We start from the raw sequence: 17653 nt of genomic DNA, 5'->3' as shown, positions 1-17653 counted from the left end.
ATTTTGTACAGAGTTCCACTTTTGCAATTTTTCTTTATAATCTCTGCTCCTTTGAGAGTGATGCGTGTGGACAACAGAGGTGGGGAGGAGGTAGATCACACGTTGTCCTTGTGCATGTGCATTAGGGAGCTTGGCACAATTACATATTGGTATCGTGACATGGTAATGGCACACTGTTGACATGCACTGCCGCTGAATGACTTTAAAAGATAAAACTAACATTAATTTAGATTTTTGAAGGTGATTCTTAATTCGGAGTAAACATCGTAAATGCATTTGCATTTTTTTCCCATCACTGTATGAAGTCATGAGAAGCAAAGTCCTAATTAGCCTAACTGTATTTTGGTCTTATTACTTGTGCCAAACTTCATCTATGAGTGCAAAATTGGTAGGTATACTGCATGTTTGGCATCAGTGTACTGAAAAAGGTTGTAGCACATTAATAGTAAACTTAGAGTTTAATTAGAGCATTACACAAGCAAACTTGCACAATGAGGTGGATTTTCAAAATGAACATCAGGCAGCTTTTATCAGGCACTCTGTTTGCAACACCGGTTGGCAAGTTGAAAAATCTACCCTAAAAATGTTTTGAAAAGTGTTTTCTATTAACCTCCCACTTTACACCTACAACAAAGACAGTATATAGAAAGTGGGAAAACAGCCAGTTGCTCTTAAAGAGCCTCACCATCACTAGTTACCTCCCTGCTGACATTAAGAAACAATGTTCTATACATAATGAAAGTGCAATGTTAGCTGTAAGATGAGGATTTTACCACATGAGCAATTTTCTACCATACTCCTTGATGTACTTTATTGGCAAATTAATTCATTGTATCTCTGTGCCAACAAAAGTAAGGATTTTACCTGTGTGTTGGTGATTTAGATGCAGTCAAGTACTGCGTAGCTTTTGAAATGGATTTGCTAAGTTTTAATGATTATGATAGTGGTTGAATAGCCTGATACACTATGTGGATCCACACTTGAAGAATGACACTTGATCGGGCATTGAAGTCCCATACCGCTACAACCCAGCATGAATCATGTAACCTGTCACCCCTGATCCTCTCTAACTTTTACCGCTGCACTATAGAGAGCATCCTGACGAACTGTATCACAGTATGGTATGGCAGCTGTAGCTACGATGACCGGAAAGCCCTGCAGCGGGTAGTCAAAACTGCCCAACGCATTACCGGCACCCGGCTACCGACCATAGAGCACATATACCAGAAACGCTGTCTACGGAGGTCACGGTCCATCATCAAAGACCCTACCCACCCCAGCCACAGTCTGTTCGCCCTCCTGCCATCTGGGAGACGCTACAGATGCATTCGCACCCGTACGACCAGATTTAGAAACAGCTTCTTTCCCAGGGCTGTCATCCTACTGAACTCCACAAATAAACTCTAAAGCCTGCACATCTGCCAATGCACTTTATTATGGTTATGTTTATGTTAATATACTACAAGCCAAATGTATGTTGAATGTTTAAATGTCTTAATCCAAATGTACACTCGGGAGCCGCAAGCCTACATTTCGTTGTACTGCACTTGTGCACTAACAATGACAATAAAAGTTGATTTGATTTGATTTGATTTCATGAGAGGAGGAGAAGAGGAGACAGCTGGAAAAAAAATCTAGACTGTTTAATATGTACAGACATGTAGACTAATATTTAACTTTTTCTAAAAATTTGTTTTTATTAATGCGAGGAAACCTTTTTATTTTTCATGTTTTTCTTGTGCAGGATTTGTATCATCAGTCTTATGACTGTGTTTGTATCATGTTCGCATCCGTTCCTGATTTTAAAGAATTTTACACAGAATGCGATGTAAACAAAGAAGGACTCGAGTGCCTGAGACTCTTAAATGAAATAATAGCAGACTTTGATGAGGTAATTTTTTTTGCAAGATTTTTACTGGAATTTAAACATTTTGCGTTCATTTTGTGTAAACTGTATTTTTACAAAGTCACTACATTATACACTTCTTTTGCAGCTTTTGTCAAAACCGAAATTCAGTGGTGTTGAAAAGATAAAAACTATTGGGAGCACCTACATGGCTGCTGCAGGCCTTAGTATCGGCACAGGTCATGAAATTAAACAGGTAATCTCGAGTAGCTCTGACATTACTAGTATAGGCTTTTTCTCTTGAGAGCATGCAACAATTAATTAATAAACAATTTATTTCAATCCTTGAGATGCTTAATGGTTTGGTTGCTATTTGATCTATATTTATACATGGGGGACAAATATACTGTTTTATTTGTACTCGAGGGATGTATTTGCACCACTTTTTCTACTTAAAATGCTAATGAGTTCTTAAACTTTCTAGAGGTTGAAAAACAGCTCACAGGGCCACAGCTCCACATCTCAGCTTTCAGTTCTTAATCAGTCTTGCTTGAATTCTGATCAGGCTCATCATTGGGAAGAAGAATCTGCCTGACAGTCACAGTTGCTTGGAAAAAAAATTAGGCTCCAGGAAATTTTATTTTAAGCCTTTTGTTATTTGTGTCCCATTCAATACATTTATTTTACATCATTTCTCCTTCAGGAAAAGCCAATTTAAAGTTATGCTTCCTTTAATCTTTTGAATTGTTATTTTTATGTTAATGTACAGTTCAATAAACAAGGATACCTAGATTGTTAGTCATAGAGTTATAATGGCACAGGAGGAGACCATTTGGCCCATCGAGTCCATGCCGGCTCTCTCTAGAGCAATCCAATCAGTCCCATTCCCCCATCCTATCCCCATAGCCCTGCAAGTTTATTTCCCTCAAGTGCCTATCCAGTCTCCCCTTGAAAATATTGAGTGTCTCCGCTTCCACCACTTCCGTTGGCAGCGAGTTCCAGGTCTTCACCACTCGCTGCCTAAAAAAGTTTCCCCTCACGTCTCCCCTGTATCTCTTGCCCAAAACCTTAAATCTGTGTCCCCTAGTCCTTGTACCATCAACTAGTGGGAACAGCCTTTCCCCATCTAGCCTATCCAAATCCGTCATAATCTTGTACACCTCTATCAAATCACCCCTCAACCTCCTTTGCTCTAACGAAAACAAATCCAGCTTCTCCAACATGTCCTTAGTAGCTAAGATCCCTCATCCCCGGAACTGTTCTGGTAAATCTCCTCTGCACCCTCTCAAGGGCCTTCTATGTGGTACTTTGTCAAACGCCTTCCTAAAATCCATGCAGACAACATCCATTGCATTCCCTTCATCAATCCTCCCTGTTACTTCATCAAAAAATTCAATTAGATTAGTCAAACACGATCTGCCTTTTACAAATCCATGTTGGCGCTCCTTAATTAGCTTAAACCTCTCCAAGTGCCCGTTAATTTTTTCCTTGATTATTGTTTCTAAAACTTTACCCACCACTGATGTTAAACTGACCGGCCTACAGTTACTAGGATTGTCCTTACACCCTTTCTTGAACAATGGTGTTACATTTGCCACTTTCCAAGCCTCAGGCACCTCCCCCACATCTAGGGAAGATTGGAAAATTATGGCAAGCCCTTCCGCTATCTCCTCCTCCAATTCCCTTAGAAACCTGGGATGCAAGCCATCTGGACCAGGTGACTTATCCACTCTAAGCATACCCAGCCTTTCTAGTACATCCTGTCTATCAATTTTCACCCCTTCCATTGCTTCTACCTTTTCCACTTCTACCGATATTTTGTCAGCATCCAACTCCTTAATAAACACCGATACAAAGTACTCATTGAGTATTCTAGCCTTGCCCTGCGCCTCTAAGCATATATCACCTTCTTTGTCCCTAATAGGCCCCACCCCACCTCTTACTACCCGCTTACTGTTTACATGCCGGTAGAATATTTTTGGGTTCCCTTTTAAGTTAACCGCCATTCTACTCTCTCATTCTCTCTTTGCCAATCTTATTTTCATCTTCACTTCCCCTCTCAACTTATTGTATTTGGTCTGGTTCTCCCTTGAAGAATTCACCTGACATGCATCATGCAACCTCTTTTTTTGTTTCATCATCTTCTCTATCTCCCTCGTCATCCAAGGAGCTCTTGCTTTGGTTCCCTTACCCTTCCCTCTTGTTGGAATGTACCTAGCCTGTACTTGGAACATTTCCTCCTTAAAGATCACCCATTGTTCCATTACAGTTTTTCCTGTCCGTGTTTGGTTCCATTTTACCCTGGCTAGATCCTTTCGTATCCCATTGAAGTTATCCCTATTCCAGTTTAGAAGTTCCACTCTAGATTGTTCCTTGCTCCTCTCCATTGCTAATCTAAATCTTATGATATGATGATCACTCGTACCCAAGTGTTCTCCCACAGACACTTGGTCGACCTGGCCCACCTCATTCCCCAGCACCAGATCCAGCAATGCCTCCTTCCTAGTTGGGCCAAGAACATACTGGTCAAGGAAATTCTCCTGAACACATTTCAGAAATTCCTCCCCCTCCTTTCCCTTTACCCTAACATTATCCCAATCGGTATTTGGGTAATTAAAGTCCTCCAGATTTGCTCCTCTACCTCCCTCTCACTATTTGGAGGCCTATAGAATACCCCCAATAGCGTGATCATACCCTTTTTGCTCCTCAACTCTAACCAAATGGATTCTGTCCTTGTCCCCTCAAGAACATCCTCCCTTTACGACATTACAATGTCTTCCTTAATCAGCACTGCCACCCCACCTCCCTTTTTTCCTTCCCTATCTTTTCTGAACACCTTGTAACCTTGAATATTAAGTGCCCAGTCCTCACCGTTTTTAAGCCACGTTTCCGTTATTGCCACAACATCATATTGCCACATGGCTAATTGTGCTTGCAGCTCACCAACCTTACTCACCACACTTTGTGCATTTACGTACATACATTCTAAACCCATTTTTGAATTTTTCCTAGTCTGCTCCTATCTAATATGGTACTACATCCGCCTCTAGTACTGCTTTCTTCTCTAGTACTATCCAACACACTAATTCTTTTATGCGCCTTATTCCTCACATAACAAAATACTTCCTGTGCAGATTGTGACTAAGCACCTTTTCTAATTTCAACACCAATGATAGCAACAGCAGTATATGCTAAGTGCTATTTTTATCTTTACTATATTAAAAGTATTCTACAGTTATCCTTTTATGTGAAGTAGCCTCAACATAAACACCATGGCCTAGAAATTCGATATTGGTAAAAACCTGTCTGTGCCACCGCGGGCCGGTGTTAACGGTCGCCCAAAATGATGGCGCTGGCAGGACCAGTAAATTGGCGCTGGTGGCTAATTAACATTAGCCCAGCGCTAAACTTACTGTGCAATGCTGTTCTGGTGGCATTTGTTCCGGCAGGAGGCCCCAACGTAGCGTGGCCATAGCGTCATTGCAGCAAGAACAACCTTCTCTTAAAGCAAGGCTGTCATTTGAGAAAGCAGTTTGGTTCCTTAAAGGGGAACTGTCTTCTGAAATGAAAAAGTAAAAATCATGTAAAAATAGGCAGTTTTAGCCCTTGCAGCTTAACTGCCTTCTGAAAAAAAATTTACATAAAAAAAATTCTCAAATGGGAGTCTTCAGCTCTTAAAACTAAAACCGCACCGAAAAAAAAAGCTAAATGTTCTTCAGCACTAACACAAATGGCTCAGCAAGCCAGGGAAGGGTCACCCAGGGTCTCACGAGCAGCACTCTAGCTTTGTGCAGGGGGTAAACACTGCAAGAGAGGTCCTGTACCCACAGGGGCCAGGAGGCCCTCCAGAAAGTAGAATGTGGAACCAGATCACCAAGGCCGCCACTGCCAGCAGTGTCGCCCCCACGACCTGGCTCCATTGCCCAAAGAAGCTTCATTACCTCAGACCAGTAGTCAAGGTCAGTGAATGCATCTTCAAAAGCCGTCTCCTACCAACTGCACCACTAGCCTCACACACTTCTTAATGCACGATTTTCCCCCCCCCACCAATCACTCACCTACCAACAATCTCTACCAAACACGAGGCACACCTCCCATTCCTAGCTACACCTCACCCCCTTGGAGGAGACGGTGCTGGCCATTCTTGGCAGGGGCATGGCTGAACCCCTGGCCAGTGGTGGGGCTGAAAGGATACAAGATGCTGGTATCTTCATACCTTATCAGCCTCCTCGCATGCACCTCCTCTCACCACAGCTCCACCCTTCTGCCTTCCTCATTTCACACACCCAGGAAATGCAGCCTGCCCAGCCAGCGGTTGACCAAGAAGAGGAAGAGGGAGAGGAGAGTAAAGAAGAAGAAACACCGTCACTCAATTTCACACACTCAGCCACCAGCTTCTCAAAGTCGACCAAGGCCATTTGCACTGACCTCACTGAAAGTCAGCAGCCTTCCACCAGCCATGCTGCAGCCACTGGAGTAGCACTGCATGACATCAGTAGGATAGGCAAAGGCACACACAAGACAGTCACTAAGGGAATGCTTAAGGGTGATGAGTTGATTTCTTGATGTCATATTGGATGGATAGATGTATAAAGTTGGATTGGAAAGTTTGCTTTGTGGTGGCTTTGATTTCAGCATTGTGGCCAAGAGGACGATGTGATGGTCAGTAACAGAGGGAAGGTAAGGTGTGGGACTAATGTTGAAAGGGGAATTGGGGTTGTGGTCACCGGTACTGCAGGCGGATGATTCCATCCTGGATATCCTTGCCCTGGAAGGGGCTGTCTGGGTTGCATCCTTCCTTCTGCGTCCTCCTCTCCTGCATCTCCCTGCACTTCAAAGGTACTTATTTCTCTTACGATAGCAAAATACTGCGGATGCTGGAAATCCAAAATAACAACAGAAAAACGCTGGAAAAACTCAGCAGACCAGGGCAGCATCTCCACGGATGCTGCCCTGGCCTGCTGAGTTTTTCTAATGTTTTTCTGTTGTTATTACTTATTTCTCTTAACTGTTTCAGATGTTTTGATGTGACAGTATGGTATAGAAATGTAATACAGGAAACTCTTTTTCATCCGGCACCGACGGGACCGGCGTGGTGCCGGTTTATCAAAAAGTCCGGATTACAGAGAGTTATAGTTAAAAGGTACGAGATCTACGTACACAGCAACAAATCCAGGCTTCCCTGTTGCTTAGCAACAGGTGCAAGAAGCCCGGCCACAGACCAAGCATCCCTATTGCTTAGCAACAAGTGCAGGAACCCCCGATTACACAGCCAAGAATCAAGAAACGGCCACTAATATGAAGAAAAACTTAACTGAACCTACTCCTGAATTTTGCCGGTTAACCGAGATTTCCGGTTGTTTGGGTGCCGGTAAATCGAGAGTTTCCTATAATTCGTTTATTGAGGGAATAAAACTACATTTTATATTGCCTGCTGCTTCACCATCACTGTTTTTATTTAATGTTTGCAAAAATATTTTATTTTATATTTGCAGCCATGATTAGCAACACATGCTAGCTCTTGGTACAATAACTTGAAATGTGATCTTTCTTACAAGCACTCACTAGCTCTGGGTTATTATGTTTTGTGGTTGAATTTTAGCTTATTCTTTTTGCATGTTTAATAGTGCTATTGCTTTATTGTTTTGACAGGATAGTGAAAAGCCCTGTGCTCACATTGGCATCATGGTGGAGTTTGCCACTGCATTAATGAGTAAACTGGATGGCATCAACAGACATTCTTTCAATAATTTCAAGCTGCGTGTTGGTAAGTTATATTCTATAATTCTGGGAGCATTACAAACTCTTAATTACTTTATTAAGTACAGCTAACTATGTTAGCCGCAGAAAGACTTGAAAGTTGCCATCTTTACACAGTCAGTGCAAACAGAAGCCTCTGTTTAGGACAGACAAAATAAAAAAAGACACTTTTGTTCTTCTCCATAGCTAGAATATCTTTATATTAGTGGCAGCATAATCCAACTGCTTATTACACATTGGGGAAACTGGAGGAAATGTCTTATAGGAGGACTATATCATTACAATCCAATGTCCACAATAATTATCCAGATTTTAAAACTACTGTATCATAAATTATAAATCATGTATTTTCTGCTTCCAGTGTAAAACCAAATTGTATGTCTTTGTCTGATCATTTACTTAGTATGCATTTTTGTTCTGTACAGGCATAAACCATGGACCTGTGATTGCTGGTGTCATTGGAGCACAGAAGCCTCAGTACGACATATGGGGGAATGCAGTTAATGTTGCTAGCAGAATGGAAAGTACTGGTGAACTTGGCAAAATCCAGGTAAAGATTTCCTGGTTTCCTTGTAAACCTGATTAGGAACAGATTTACAGTATTGTGTGCAAAATTTAAAAGATATTTGGGCATTTACTAGAAAACAGTATCTTCCCGCAGTACCCAGTAAATTTGTAGCGATTATGCTCTAAACATAAAGACATAATTCAATGTTACGTTTAGGTTAATGTAAAAGCTGTTAAATCTTTGGGTTTGAATTTGCAATAGCTCAGCTCACTTTTTATATATTTCAATTTTTAAACATTTTTGATTAATAACTTGAGATCACTAGTTTATTTTGGGAATTATAGTGATGGTACAACTGTTTCTGATTACTATTCAAACACAGTAAGTATCTTTATCAAATTTGTTTATGGTAAGCTGTGACTGAAATGAAAGTCATTATCTTTTTAAAAAAAATCAACTTTGTGAAGCTCAGTACTGGACAACTCTTAACAATTTGTACAACTTATACAGTCAGACAGAAAGACTTGAAGATTGATTATAAAATGATGTTGAGCACAAATTAAGTCCTATCGGCTTGTTTAGTTGTTGCTGGGGATGGAACAGTGATGGCCACAATTTGAGGAAATGCAAAAATAGGCAAATTGAGTTAAGTTGCAAACTTTTGTTTTACCAAGCAGATCATCGGTGCAGTTTTCATGGTACAGTGTTGCTGCTTATGCAATGAAAATGGTCCTGCAAACCATTTAATAACCGTTCCATTTTAATTATAGTTGGGAGACATCAAAACCCCAGTGGGAGCTGATAGTTTTATGTATAAAACTATCACCAATGATAACAGATAGCAGAAGCTTATACCTGATGAGAAAATAAAACGAAATGATTTTAGAAAGTGAATGTCTTTTCTTGTTACGAATCTGGGGCAACTGTTCAATAAGGGAAATATTCAAAGATGACAGTTACTTGTGTAATTTGTTGTCTTGTCACCACTGAATAGTTCCTCTATTTCATGGTTCTCCATCATATTATCATGTATATATTGGTCTTTATAGAGTGCATATACATAACTGGAATAGCTGATTTGTTAGTTTGTATTGTCTATCATAGAAATATAAGGTCATTAGGACCCCACTGGAGCCACCCACTCTAATCTCATTTCCCAGTTCCTTTCAGTAACCTTTTATTCAAGTTTTTATGTAGTGTCAGAATTGATTCTGCTTTCAGTGGCCATGTGTGGGAGTAAAGCCTTTCATACCCTAATAATCCTTTGTATGGGAAAGAAAATTCCTTCTAACTTCCCCCTTTTATGCTTAAGAAATTTAATGGGCTCGATTTTACCAGCCCTGAGGAGGCGGGTTTGGAGGCGGTTCAGGTGGTAAAATGGCGGCGAGTTCCGATCCTGCCGTCAACCCGCCTCCATGCAACTTTTCCAAAGGCGGGCTCGCAGACTCCCATTTGGTCCCGCCACCAAGCGGCGGGATAGGCCCTTAAGGCAGTTAACTGCCTGTGTAATCCTATTTTGTCTGCTCTTTTAAATTTTACCACATTTTCAGTGTGTTCCACATCGTTCCCAAACCACGCCCGCTAATTGTGTCGGGTTCACAAGTGACTGGCTTTTTGACAGCTGCAGCTCCAGTATAAAAACGGAGCTTTCAACAAGGCTCAGTTGTAGGTGGGAGAGCTTTGTTTTTTCAGGTCTTGGAAAACCTTTTGCAGGTCTACTGATCTTGGAAGTGGTGAGGCTCAGATCCATCTCCACTGTGACCTCCTGGGAAATCCCTCTCCCCACATTGACTGAGCGCTTCTTCAACGGAGATATCTACCAGCAGCATGGGAATTATTTATTTCCTTTCATCCTGGTCCTCCAATTTGGAGGAAGAGCAGCCGCGGCAGCAGCAGAACCAGGAACAGCAGCAGAACCAGGAACAACAGCACCAACAGCAGGAGCGCTAACCTCCTCCTCACCCACCTGATGCTGCACAGGGCAGAGGGCGTCAGCGCAGGGCTGCACCTCGCCGCAGGAGATACCCCCAACACTGGGTTTACAGGCCGAGGATGACCTTCCTCAACATGACTGAGCAACGGTGTCAAAGGAGGCTGAGACTTTCACGAGAGGTAGTCGGTGACATCTGCGCAATGCTGCACCAACACCTGGAGCCCAGAGGAGCGGGTGGACACCCCTTACCAGTGGCTGTCAGAGTCACCACCGCCCTCAATTTCTTTGCTTCAGGGTCCTTTCAGGGATCATCAGCAGACATCAGCGGCATCTCCCAGTCGGCCCCCCACACTTGCATCACGCAGGTAACCGATGCCCTCTTTGCCAAGGCGCACAATTACATACACTTCTCCATGGATCAAGCAAGTTTAACTGCGCATGCGGTTGGCTTTGCAAATATGGCAGGCTTGCCAAGGGTGCAGGGCGTTGTAGACTGCACACATGTGGCCCTTAGGGCACCCCATCACAACCCAGCTGTTTTTGTCAACTGCAAGGGCTTCCACTACCTTATCGTGCAGCTGGTGTGTAACCACAGGAAGGACATTTTGCATGTTTGCGCAAAGTACCCTGGCAGTTGTCATGACTCGTTCATCCTGTGGCAGTCTAGTGTGCCTCCGCTCTTCAATCCGCCAAACCAACTTTCCGGATGGCTACTTGGAGATGAGGGCTATCCTCTGAAGACATGGCTGATGACACCATTGAGGAGGCCATCCAACGAAGCTGAGGAGCGCTACAATGCCAGTCACATTTCCACCAGAGCCATCATCGAGCAAACTATCGGCTTGCGATTCAGATGCCTTGATAGATCAGGTGGAGCACTGCAGTACTCAGCAGCCAGGGTCTCCAGAATCATCGTGGTCTGCAGTGCACTGCACAACATCGCACAGCATCGTGGCTTGCAGCTGTCTGAGCAACAAGTGGCTCAGCGCATAGCCTCCTCAGATGAGGAGGAGGAAGAGGGCCTTGCGGAGGTGGATGCGCCAGTTCCAGCAGCACGCAAACATATTGCTGCCCGTGACGCAAGGGATGCACTACTCTTTGTAGATTTGCTTAAGCAGACGAATCAAACAAATGTGGCTGGCACCTTCTTAACACACCATACACAATGTACAAGAACCTGTGGGTTCCTATCAATCTCACCACCATCATTACGAATGCAAGTTGCCCTGAGCCCTCAATGTGGAACATCCATTTCTGAGATCACATAGGCCAGAACTTCAACTGTTTGCCATCACTTCTGTTTAATCCATTCACAAAAGGATGACAATGTCAAATATTAAAGAAAACAAAGGACAACAGAACAGAACACCCTAGTGACTACCCTTGTGACTAATTGTGCTTTATCTTCCTCTTATGCGTGCTTCTACGTGGTACTTCCCCTGTGGCTTCAGCAGATATGGAGGCACCTTGCTCACTTTCATGCTGCTCCTGCCTTGATATCTTTGGCGGGCGTCCTCTGGGTTTGCGAGCCTGTGAGGGCTTGGCAACAGTCTGCTCCTCCTACGTCTGTGCAGGGGCTGAGACGCCCATCTCAGTTGGGCGAGGACTCTGGTGGGGCTCTGACCGAGGGCTACTCAGTGGCATGGGAGTGTGAGCGCTTGGAGAGGAGCCCCCACTTCCTTGTTGCCTGCCACCAACATCCCTCTCATGGGTCAGCCCCGCTTCAGTGCCAGCAAGTGGCTTGACAGCACCTTGCTGCACATCAGGGGGGCCATGAGGACCCATATCTGCACTGGCAGTCCTCCTCAAAGGACTTGCATGAAGCTCTGGTTTCTCTGCTCAATAGCTGCCCATCGCTCCTCCAAAGATGTCAGTCTATTCTGAATATTCACCATTTTCCTGACTCTGGCGACTTATTTCCTCCATGGCCATAGCCAGCCTTTCTACGGAGGTTGCCATCCTTTCCGTGGTGGTGCATTCATGTGCCAATGCCTCTACAAAGGCACTGCTCATGTTAGACATGGACTCCTCCATCCTCTCCACACTCGCAGTAACCCTGGAGACAAAACCTGCCAGAGACTCCTGCACTTGTTCTTGGAGTTCCAGCACCGCTCTCTTTCTGGATGGACCCGGAGGCACAGGGTCGACATGCAGCTGAGCAGAGCTGGGAGCACCATGCGGCCTCTGACGAGAACTCTCCACTGCTGTCCCTGTCTCCACCATCTGCTGATGCTCACTTGTGAGCTGTGATACACCAGGTGACAACACTACTCTATCTCCCGAAGGTCCCACCAAGGTATGCGTTTCTGCGCTGGTGCTGGGTGCGCTTAATTCTGCTGACGCTGTGCCCTCAGAGGTTGCAGCGTCCTCTGAGGAGTCTTCTGGCTCCGGCTCTTCCTCCTGGGCAGTGGGGAGGGGGGCTGTCGATGGTCCTGTGGGGGAGTAAAGGCATGAGTTACACATGTGATATTAACGTAATATGCACATGGACTTGTGCAGATGATCATATGGCTTCGATGCTCATACAGATTGACTTGTCAGTCACTCATGCAATGTAAATGTGAGAGATGCAAAACTATTCTGTTACCAGCTTGCTCTGATGCGCCCGTCTATCCGTCCCCCACTTCCAGATCCTCCTCAGCTCCAACGATCTCTAGGGCCGCCTCCTCAGCGCTGGTGAGATGGGCTATTGAGGGTGGCTCTCCTCCTGTCATGGCTCTTTCCCTCTTATTGTGGGCTCTCTTCCTGCAATGAAGGACACAAGTGGAGTTTGAGTGAGAATGATGGAGTGAGTGTAGAGAATCCATAGCATAGATGCTTAGAAGGAGACAAAGATGGAGTGAGGTCCCAATACCAAGGGCCCTCCCTGTGTGGTGTTAGTTGTTATTGCATAACAGTGATAGGGAGTGTGAGGGCAGCATAGTCGAATAGTGAAGTGATTGTGTACATAGAGAGAGAGGGATGGTTAAGGGTGCCAGGGATGTAAGGGTAAAGTGGGATGTGTAGGAGTAGGTTGACAATGCAGAGTGCTGGTGCTGAGAGGAGATGGGGAGCAGAATGAGGGTAAAGGTGATGGTATACTCACTTTTCCTGTGCGGACAAGGTCATTGAACCTCTTTCGGCACTGCAGCCAGGTTCTGCTGCACAACGATCTGGAGCTTACCTCCTGTGCCAGTTACAGCCACACAGCTTTGGTCTGCTGGGGAGATTTTTTCCTCCCAGCGGAAGGAAAGAGCACCTCCTTTTGAGCTCTGGCTCCCTCCACCAGAGCATGGAGGCAGTCATCATCGAAGCGAGGTGAGGCCTTGGGCCTTGAGCTAGACGTTTCAGGAGTATCAAAAAATTAGCAAAGTATTCACTCTGGAAGTACAGAGGTAAAAAAATGAACCAAGGCTGCTTGGAGCCCTTAAATGCAGCTGGATAAATGACGTCAGCAGAGGTGAGTTTCAGACCCAAAAGACTAATTGGGCCAGGGGAGCGGACACGCAGGGAATCAATTGCCCAATTAGGGCAAAATCGCAAATTTATCCCGCTTGACAGCGGAGGCGGGAGCGAGACCCACCGACCACCTGACCTGCACTCAACCCGCCTCCATTAGTCGTCTTCTTATCGTATCCACGGACAGTCTATACATAGCCCAGGCAGAACTGGACACATTTTTGCGCCTTGTTGTTGAATTCAACAAGATCTGCAACAATGCAGGGTTCCTCTAACGATGGGCATTGCAGGAGATGTTGCATAGTCTGTGCCTCAGTTCCACATTCACAAGTTGTCGGGCTAGTTGAATATCCCCATTTGCTTAGTGACACCTTTGAGCAACCTACACCGGTCCTAAGTCTGTTAAGGCACTTCCAGGTTGCCCAGTTGCAATTAGCTCTTGGGGGAAGGCTTTCATCAAGTAAAATTTCCATCGCTGGGGGTTGTTCAAGACTGGCGAGCCGGTCTTTCCACAAGGCGATGCGGGCTTCAGATGAGGTTGATTGTAATGGAACAACACTGTTCATGAAGCTCTTTCTTGACTTTAGGCGGCTGGGTGTAGGTGTATGACAATGCAGAGGGTGTCTCTCATCTGATGTTTGACGGAGTCGCTCTTTCTTGCTGGCTACCGTTCTTCTTATATCAGGGGGAGCGATACCCGCCAGGATATATAGGCTGTTGGTGTTTGTTGGTTTTAAGCAACCTGTGATAAATCGGCAGCTTGCATTCAGAACGGCATCCATCTTCTTGGCATGAGTAGACCTTTCCCATGCAGGGCAGGCGTATTCGGCAGTGGAATAGCAAAGAGCAAGTGCACTGGTTCGCAATGTTTTCGGGCTTGTTCCCCATCTTGTGTTAGTGAGCTTATTCAGGATGCTGTTTCGTACGCTCACTTTTGCCTTTGTCTTCTCGATGTGGTTCTTGAAGGTGAGGCATCGGTCAAGGGTGACTCCTAAGTAGATAGGGTGCTCGCAATGCGTCAGTGTTGCTCCACACCAGGTTACTTTCAGCTGGCGTTTGGCTTCACAGTTTCATTAGTAAAATTGCAGCCAATGTGTCTTTAAATTGGTATGTTACGTGCATGGTATTTTTATGACTATTAATAACTTTAACTTGTAGCCATGAAGGTAGTACAAAAATTGTTTTATTCAGCAACACAACTTGCATTTATATAGTTAGTTTGCAAGGAAAGAAAGGTCAAGGGTGGTTTTTTTGAAGGGTGGTTGACGACGGCAGATTTGAAGGGAAGAGGGAACAGTACCCGAGGAGAGGGAACTGTTAACAATGTCAACTAACATAGGGGCCAGGAAGGGAAGTTGGGTGGGTAGCAGTTTAGTGGCAATAGGGTCAGGGGAGCAGGAGGTGGGTCTCATGGACATGATGAGCTCAAAGAGGGCATGAGGGGAGATAGGAGAGAAACTAGAGGAAGATGCTAAAATATTTGTGCGTTAATATTAGTATTTTATAATCTTAGGTGACAGAAGAAACCTGCAATGTTTTACGGCGACTCGGATATTCTTGTGAATCTCGAGGACTTATCAGTGTGAAAGGCAAAGGAGATCTACAGACTTACTTTCTGTGCACAGACATTACCAAGTCGCACTGAATCCTAAACAGACTATACCAAGTCGCACTGAATCCTAAACAGACTATACCAAGTCACCCTGAATGCAGAACAGACTATTTATGCAATTCTAACAGCAGCAACATCAGGAAGCAATATTTTCAGTCCAGTTATAAGATTGTTTGCCAGTTGCACAGTAGGCATTTATATTTATAAAAAAAAGCAAAAAAATTGTAATTTGCAAATATGAAACTGAAAAACACATGACTGGGACTGAGAACTTTTTATTTAAAATGTTGGGGTTAAAAATAATTTGATTTTGACTGCACAGTTGCGACTTTCATGATGTCTCTAATTGGTGAAAAAAAATCATCAAATTCCACTGCCCACTATTATTGCTTGTAGTGCAAGGGCAAAACTTGGAAAATATATACAGTTCCACTCCAATTTTATGTGTGTATGTTTTAGGTCTGAATTATAATTTAACTATATATTGTTATAGAGATAGACTGTCTACAAAACTATAAATGTCAATAGCAATGAAAAAACATTTGTATACTTTTTGGATTTTGAAACTGAACAAATGCATTGTCAACAGGATTGTTCCTGACTGATCAGCACAGTTGTTACATTATACAGAAATGTGCTCATTTGTGTTCACTGTAAGTAGTTTTAAGAGTTTTGACTGCTGTAAACCGTGCTGTCACAATAAGTGGATTCTACAGTGCTTATTAGTGGTTATTACAGAATTCAAGGCTGTCCTCACCTATATTCATTTCTCAAATCTTGTTTACCAACAAATATAGTTTCTGCTATAGCGCTAAAAGTCACCAGGAGACTTGGCTTGTTTAGCAAAACTATGCTACCATAGGTTACATTTTCATAATGTTGCTGTGTCTTAAATTGATGTCATTTTTTGTCTCCCAGCATTCAGAAATGGCAAGCTATTCAAGTGACTCTCCATCGACCCTTGATGTTAGTGCATTGTTGCTCTCTCACTAATTACTGTGTAATTTCTTTACCAGCATCAGTGTCTAAAATCGTTTCATGACTGAAACAATATTGTAGAGTTTAACTTAATATGTGATCTTTTAACTGCAGTGTTGAGTTTCTTTTTAATGTAATATGTAATTATTCAACTTTAGAGTGGAATCATGCTTTTTAAAACATGCGGTATTTATGCATGATTCCAAATTAATGTACAACACAGCTGTCTTAACTATTAACCAGCTTCAGGCACTTTTTTTAACTAAAGTATACTTGACCCAATCATGGTACTTGACAAGTCTGGTACAGTCTTTCTATTGCTGCTGTGCCATGGATTGTTTTTTTTTACTTGTTTGTTGAGGAACAGCCTTAAACTGTTAAGCACTGTATATTTTGTAAATCGTAGAATTCGATTTTGAAAACAGCATCTTCAATTTAAGTGCTTTGTTATCCTGCATTTTAACACCATTTCATTATTTCTGATTTTATATGATCTAAATGGACACCTCAACTGAGCTAATATTGTGGTTATTATGTTAGAGTTAAAAAAGACTAGTAAAGCATACGCTGTGTTTTAGGGATAGAGAACAAAACTTTATGGATTCATTAATATTTTTCTACTATTGGCATAAAAAAACAGGGAAAGCTCAGTTCTTTAGTAATCTGTTAACAACTTTCTATGCCATATATCATAGGTTGCTTGTAGATGATGAAACATACATTTGTGAATGCTAGTGATTTAAAAACCAATAAATGTTCTTTTCCAGAAATTTTGAAGCAAATAGGTTACAATAAAATAGATCTTTAACAGTATAAATTGTCCCAAGTTATTGGTAACCAGCAGTAGTTCAACGGAATTTGGGATAAAGATTAATCGGTTCTGATTGTGTTTAAGCATAAAATATTCAAGTACATTCTTTATAAACTCAAATTTGGTATTCCTTTAAGCCATATCAAAGTTGACTGATCCAACTGGAATATCACAAGGTAATACTTATCAATTTCAATCATTTCTATTCCTCAACTCTATGTCAATGCAGAATGCCCTCCCCCCCCGCCCCCCCCCCCCCCGACCCATTGAGCGTTATTTTGCTCCTGTGAGGATGAGACAATTGGGGCAATTTTAACTCTGCCCACCCAGTGGGAATGGGGTAGGCATTTGGTTGAAGTCACTGCAGAGTACATACTGCTCCATTCCCACTGCATTCCCATCGGCCAATATTTTAACCGCGCAGTTTTTTAATCAGCAAGGCAGGCGGGGCCTCATAAATGTATGTAAATCGTGCTCTTATGACGCAATTAGGAACTCAACAACATTTTAAAGCAAAATCACGGAAGTCCCGCCCAGTGCTCAGCTCGCCAGTAAAAAAAAAACCTAGTGGGATTGGTTTCTCAGAGCAGCCGAAGCAGTATTTAAAGGGCACTCAACTGCAGGTAATTTGATCAGGGGACCTGTGTGCCATTGTGCTGTTTACATTGCCAGGAGAGTTTCCAGCTTCCAGATAATTTCTTCCTCAAATATTTTGCCTTACTTACCCTCAGTAAGCTCTATCTGCTTGTCATCGCAGCCTCCAGCCC

The 17653-nt window shown here is 43.3% G+C and overlaps 1 protein-coding gene across 2 annotated transcripts in view; it reads left to right on the top strand.

The window, feature by feature from the left end:
• adcy7 (adenylate cyclase 7) overlaps positions 1-16892 on the top strand; it is a 223696-nt gene extending 206804 nt beyond the window's left edge. For both annotated transcript variants that reach the window (XM_085991468.1, XM_085991467.1), the window contains 5 exons: positions 1745-1891; positions 1995-2102; positions 7499-7613; positions 8032-8156; positions 14999-16892. In XM_085991468.1, coding sequence (XP_085847594.1) covers positions 1745-1891; positions 1995-2102; positions 7499-7613; positions 8032-8156; positions 14999-15130 — 627 coding nt within the window. In that variant the 3' untranslated portion in view covers positions 15131-16892. The remainder of the gene's footprint in view (positions 1-1744; positions 1892-1994; positions 2103-7498; positions 7614-8031; positions 8157-14998) is intronic.
• The last annotated feature ends 761 nt before the right edge of the window (positions 16893-17653 follow it).

This window comes from Somniosus microcephalus, chromosome 6, assembly GCF_052327205.1.
Source record: "Somniosus microcephalus isolate GS21.2 chromosome 6, FLI_Smic_1.0, whole genome shotgun sequence".
Taxonomy (NCBI): domain Eukaryota; kingdom Metazoa; phylum Chordata; class Chondrichthyes; order Squaliformes; family Somniosidae; genus Somniosus; species Somniosus microcephalus.
The sequence above is the reverse complement of the archived record's forward strand: the minus strand, read 5'-3'. Positions and strand labels throughout refer to the sequence as shown.